This window comes from Mytilus edulis, chromosome 6 (genome assembly GCF_963676685.1).
Source record: "Mytilus edulis chromosome 6, xbMytEdul2.2, whole genome shotgun sequence".
NCBI classification, from domain to species: domain Eukaryota; kingdom Metazoa; phylum Mollusca; class Bivalvia; order Mytilida; family Mytilidae; genus Mytilus; species Mytilus edulis.
In genome coordinates this window covers 42841644-42847899 of record NC_092349.1, presented here as the reverse complement: position 1 = coordinate 42847899, position 6256 = coordinate 42841644, and the positions used below count along the sequence as shown (strand labels likewise).

At 32.7% G+C, this 6256-nt stretch overlaps 1 protein-coding gene across 1 annotated transcript; it reads left to right on the top strand.

Annotated features, from left to right (window-relative positions):
• Positions 1-1677: 1677 nt before the first annotated feature.
• LOC139526400 (uncharacterized) lies at positions 1678-6256 on the top strand. The gene is made up of 3 exons (XM_071321544.1): positions 1678-1797; positions 3670-3845; positions 5103-6256. The coding sequence occupies exons 2-3, from the start codon at positions 3677-3679 to the stop codon at positions 6254-6256; spliced, it is 1323 nt and encodes a 440-aa protein (XP_071177645.1). The 5' UTR covers positions 1678-1797; positions 3670-3676.

Genomic DNA, 6256 nt, shown 5'->3' with positions numbered 1-6256 from the left:
ATTGTCTTATAAGATATCTCATAAACTATATAAGATATCTTATAAACTATATAAGATATCTTATGAACTATATAAGATATCTTATATATATCTTATAAAGTATATAAGATATCATATAAACTTTATGAGATATCTTATATAACATTAAAGATATCTTATATAACATTAAAGATATCTCATAAACTATATAAGATATCTTATAAACTATATAAGATATCTTATAAACTATAAAAGATATCTTATAAATTATATAAGATATCTTATATAAAAATTGTTTATTGTTTATAGGATATCTCATATACTTTATAAAATATCTTATAAAGTATATAAGATATCATATAAACTTTATGAGATACCTTATATAACATTAAAGATATCTTATGTAACATTAAGGATATATCATATAACATTAAAGATATCTTATTTAGGTGTAATACCACCAAATCATATTACGTCACACCCGGTTGTATACGAAAATAGGTCGAAAAAAATATTCCCTTGAATTTGACAGTTGTACAGTAGGTAATTAATCCTACATTTTATTGCAGTAAAAGATTTCTGTGTCATAAACATATGTCTTGGGTATTTCAAAGCACAATTATTTTTTTTATTTTGGGATTTCTATAGAATATTTTGTAATCTTGAGGTTACATGGTGACTAAACCTTGTACACAGATAAAATAAGGGGAGAAATTTGATTGGTTAACTTCCAGTGATGGTTATTTTCTTATATGTAATGAAATGTTATGTGAATTTTTTTTCTATAGTACTGGACAGGATAAACCTTTACTCATGCCAAGTATTTCTTTATTTGAAACAAAGATAAATTCTACAGAATTTTTTGAAAAGTGCAAATTTAACAAAGACTAATAGGGGAAAATCAATGGTGGTAATTACACCTAATAATATATGAGATATCTTATTAAAATAAAATTATATAAGATATCTTATATATATATTATAGGAGATATCTTGAAATTCGAATAAATAGTAAAACGGCTTGCCATAGTTTTGACATTTGGAAATACTACTGATCACTATTTTAACCATTCCATGGTGAGGTTCCAGATTGATAACTGCATCGATGCTGTGCCCTCAATGTTATCAAAATTGGTTATGATCAAAGTCTATGTTGTCACCTAATTATTGAATTACAATATACCAGGGGCGGATGCAGGAATTTTCGAAAGGGGGGGTGCTAACCCAGGGCACCCAGGGCAAAGGGGGTTGCAAAACATATGTCCCGATACAAATGCATTGATCGGCAAAAATAAAGGGGGGGTGCGCACCCCCGGAAGCCCCCCCCCCCCCCCCCCCGCCTGGATCCGCCACTGATATACTCTTGTTAAATGTGACCAAAGGAATTGTGTCAAGTGTCAATTTAATTTTTGTTAATGAATCATCTGAATTTTGTAATTGTCTACCAGGGACTTTAGTATAGAAAGTCTCTGTGTCTACCAAAGAACCGTTGCTAAAACCAGTCCGATTTTTTTTTGGAAATTGATGAACAAAAATAGTTTTTTATTAGTACAATACGTACAATACTGTTGTATTACATTGAAAATGCGATACAATAATACAACGCATGATACTGCATGTTGAGAGATGAACAATACATGGGGATAAACGCTAATAGTTCATGGAGGTCGCGACTGTGCTTACAACAATTATCGACGTCATAAACATCGCCGATGACAACGTTATCGTCAAAGATTCGATGATACACCGAAGCAGGATAAATTTTATACTATACAAAATTGTATTCTGTTTAGCTTGTTTACGAAGATTCAGTCTGTGGTATGTATTTTTTATTTCGCAGTTTTAAGTGTACGATAAAAGTAAGGGTACACGCTTACAATCAAAAGACACAGGTCCATACTGTATAATACATTACACCGCCAAAAATGTTAAAAAATTGCGAAGAACATACTATACGATGTGCAGAGGTTTACTTATTATTGAAGGCTATACAATTGCCTATAATTGCTAACATCCACTTCACCAGAACTCTTGTGTTTGATTGTCAATCATTCTACATCTCCTTATTTTTCACTATGGCTGGTTAGATTGTTTTATAATTCTTTATTTTTCAACTCTCCTCCTGTTTTTATCAGGAAAAAACGTTAAAAAGGTTTTAGTAGACGTCTCATTGATCAATAAATCTCGAACACATTTTAACCGTTTTAAAAGTTTTAAGCAAACAATCTTTACTTTATATGGGGACGAAGTCCCCAATAACAGTAGAAAATTCAATAAAAAAAAAAATCGGGAAAATTTCCCGAATTTTTCATTGTACTAATGAACTCAAAATCGTTCAATTTTTTTTATGTCATGTTTTGAAATCCCGGACCTGCGCAGAAATGTACAATATACTTCCGTTTTCCGGTCTCGTTTGTATGAAACTTTGAGTAAAATATATATTTATCAGTCTAGTATAAAATAGGAAGGAACGCGAAATACTTATTTCATTTTTAATAATTCCTTGATATGAAAAAACGTTACCTAATGATAGCGTTTCTTGTTTACATTGCATATGACGTCATAATTTAAATAACGTCACAACTAAAATCCCTAACTACAGAACCAAAATCGGAAACGTTACTGTATTTCCGTGTCTTTTTTTTGACAAATAATTGAGTTACAAAAAAATAATTCATACAGACTTAGTCCCCATTTACAGGTAATGCCTGCCTCATATTATGGGGACGAAGTCCCCAATAACAGTAGAAAATTCAATAAAAAAAAAATTCGGGAAAATTTCCCGAATTTTTCATTGTACTAATGAACTCAAAATCGTTCAATTTTTTTTATGTCATGTTTTGAAATCCCGGACCTGCGCAGAAATGTACAATACACTTCCTTTTTCCGGTCTCGTTTGTATGAAACTTTGAGTAAAATATATATTTATCAGTCTAGTATAAAATAGGAAGAAACGCGCAATACCAATTTCATTTTTAATAATTCCTTGATATGAAAAAACGTTACCTAATGATAGCGTTTCTTTGTTTACATTGCATATGACGTCATAATTTAAATAACGTCACAACTAAAATCCCTAACAACAGAATCAAACTCGGAAACGTTACGGTATTTCCGTTTCTTTTTTTTTTGACAAATAATTAAGTTACAAAAAAATAATTTATACAGACTTCGTCCCCATTTACAGGTAATGCCTGCCTCATATTATGGGGACGAAGTCCCCAATAACAGTAGAAAATTCAATAAAAAAAAAATTCGGGAAAATTTCCCGAATTTTTCATTGTACTAATGAACTCAAAATCGTTCAATTTTTTTTATGTCATGTTTTGAAATCCCGGACCTGCGCAGAAATGTACAATATACTTCCTTTTTCCGGTCTCGTTTGTATGAAACTTTGAGTAAAATATATATTTATCAGTCTAGTATAAAATAGGAAGGAACGCGCAATACTTATTTCATTTTTATTATTCCGTGATATGAAAAAACGTTACCTAATGATAGCGTTTCTTGTTTACATTGCATATGACGTCATAATTTAAATAACGTCACAACTAAAATCCCTAACAACAGAACCAAAATCGGAAACGTTACTGTATTTCCGTGTCTTTTTTTTGACAAATAATTGAGTTACAAAAAAATAATTCATACAGACTTCGTCCCCATTTACAGGTAATGCCTGCCTCATATTAGACTAAACATGGAGAGGTCACCGAAAGAGGAAGAGAGAGAACAAAAGGCTGTTTCACAGTTCTGTGTGGCCGTTATAAAGGCAGCAGTATTCGAGTATACTCTTGAAAAAAAGGAAAATATGGAGACCGACATACAAATTGCCGAGGCACAGGAAATAGCTTTAAAAAGGGAACTCGGTATGTTAACACAAAAATACGACAGAGAAAGATAGCCGTTTATGTCGGCAATAATCTCCACAGTGCTTATGTTTGAAATTTAAATGTAACTCAATTTTCTGTTCTTTTCTATTCTATGGTCTTTTGACTCTACAAGACTACTATCGATAGATCGTTTAATGTTGATATTGCATAATGCAATGTTACAAACAACTTAAAAAAATACCAACTCCTTATACTTCATATTTAGAATTCCAGAATGCTTTGACAAATAGCCTATTTTCTAGTGCCTTTTGTCCAATCCCTTTGTTTAAATGAACATTTGAATTTTAAAATATTTTGAAACGAATTGAAATATTCTAGTGAAGTCTTTTTTATGCCCCCGTCGGGGGGGGGGGGCGGAGGGGGCATTAAGTTTACCCTTTTCCGTCTGTACGTCCGTCCGTCCGTCCGTCCGTACGTACGTACGTACGTCCCAAAGTTAGTTTCCGTTCTCTAACTTTAGTTTTCCTCAACCAAATGTTATCAAACTTATACAGAATGATTAATACCACTAAATACAGATCAGGTTTGAATTTTAGTGTCGTCACTTATACCGTTCTAGAGTTATGCCCCTTTACAAATGAAAACAAATGCTTATTTTTTTGTTTCCGTTCTCTAACTTAAGTTTGCTTCAACCAAATGTTATGAAGCTTATTCGCAATGCTTATTACTACAATAATCAGATCAAATTTGAATTTTGGTGCCGTCACTTTTACTGTTCTAGAGTTATGCCCTTTACATATTGAAAAATTGTTAAAAAAAATATCAATCAAATTTGTTTTTTTTAAATTGGAGTTATCTTTCTTTGTCCATGATGATAGTTGAATCCAAGTTATGAACAATGCTTTTTAACATCTTCTTTGAAAATTGGAGTTATTTTTCTTTGTCCAGAATAGTAGTTATATCAGCTAAAAGCAATGCTTTATACAATGCAATATTCAATTTTACTACCAACTGATAAACGAGAGCAATCGTTACCATTCAGTGCTTACAAGCAAATGCTTATTACCAATAAACTCAGTTTAAGTTCAAATTTTTGCAGCTTCACTTTTACAGTTCTTGAGTTATGTCCCTTTATAACGTTATATGCTAGCGGGGGCATCATCTGTGTCCATATGGACACATTCCCCATTTTTTTGTTGTTGTTTCCTTTGACCAACGAAGATAAACGATACATTCCTAAATTGCAATATATTATCTATTATTTCCTTTGACCGTAATATATATTATTTCTAGATGAATTAGAAGGAATGAACAGACTTGAAAGTGGCGACGCCGTAGAAGGTTATAAGTGTATTGATAAAGAAGGGAGACAAAGTGGAGACGCCGTGGAAGATTATAATTGTAATGATAAAGAAGGGAGACAAAGTGGAGACACCATAGAAGGTTATAAGTGTATTGATAAAGAAGGGAGACCAAGTGGAGACATCGTAGAAGGTAATAAGTGTGATGATAAAGAAGGGAGACAAAGTGGAGACACCATAGAAGATTATAAGTGTATTGATAAAGAAGGGAGACAAAGTGGAGACACCATAGAAGGTTATAAGTGTATTGATAAAGAAGGGAGACCAAGTGGAGACATCATAGAAGGTTATAAGTGTGATGATAAAGAAGGGAGACAAAGTGGAGACACCATAGAAGATTATAAGTGTATTGATAAAGAAGGGAGACAAAGTGGAGACACCATAGAAGATTATAAGTGTAATGATAAAGAAGGGAGACAAAGTGGAGACACCATAGAAGGTTATAAGTGTATTGATAAAGAAGGGAGACAAAGTGGAGACACCATAGAAGGTTATAAGTGTATTGATAAAGAAGGGAGACCAAGTGGAGACATCATAGAAGGTTATAAGTGTGATGATAAAGAAGGGAGACAAAGTGGAGACACCATAGAAGATTATAAGTGTATTGATAAAGAAGGGAGACAAAGTGGAGACGCCGTAGAAGATTATAATTGTAATGATAAAGAAGGGAGACAAAGTGGAGACGCCGTAGAAGATTATAATTGTAATGATAAAGAAGGGAGACAAAGTGGAGACACCATAGAAGGTTATAAGTGTATTGATAAAGAAGGGAGACCAAGTGGAGACATCGTAGAAGGTAATAAGTGTGATGATAAAGAAGGGAGACAAAGTGGAGACACCATAGAAGATTATAAGTGTATTGATAAAGAAGGGAGACAAAGTGGAGACACCATAGAAGGTTATAAGTGTATTGATAAAGAAGGGAGACCAAGTGGAGACATCATAGAAGGTTATAAGTGTGATGATAAAGAAGGGAGACAAAGTGGAGACACCATAGAAGATTATAAGTGTATTGATAAAGAAGGGAGACAAAGTGGAGACACCATAGAAGATTATAAGACCCAGATCAAGTACAAATTTGGGTAG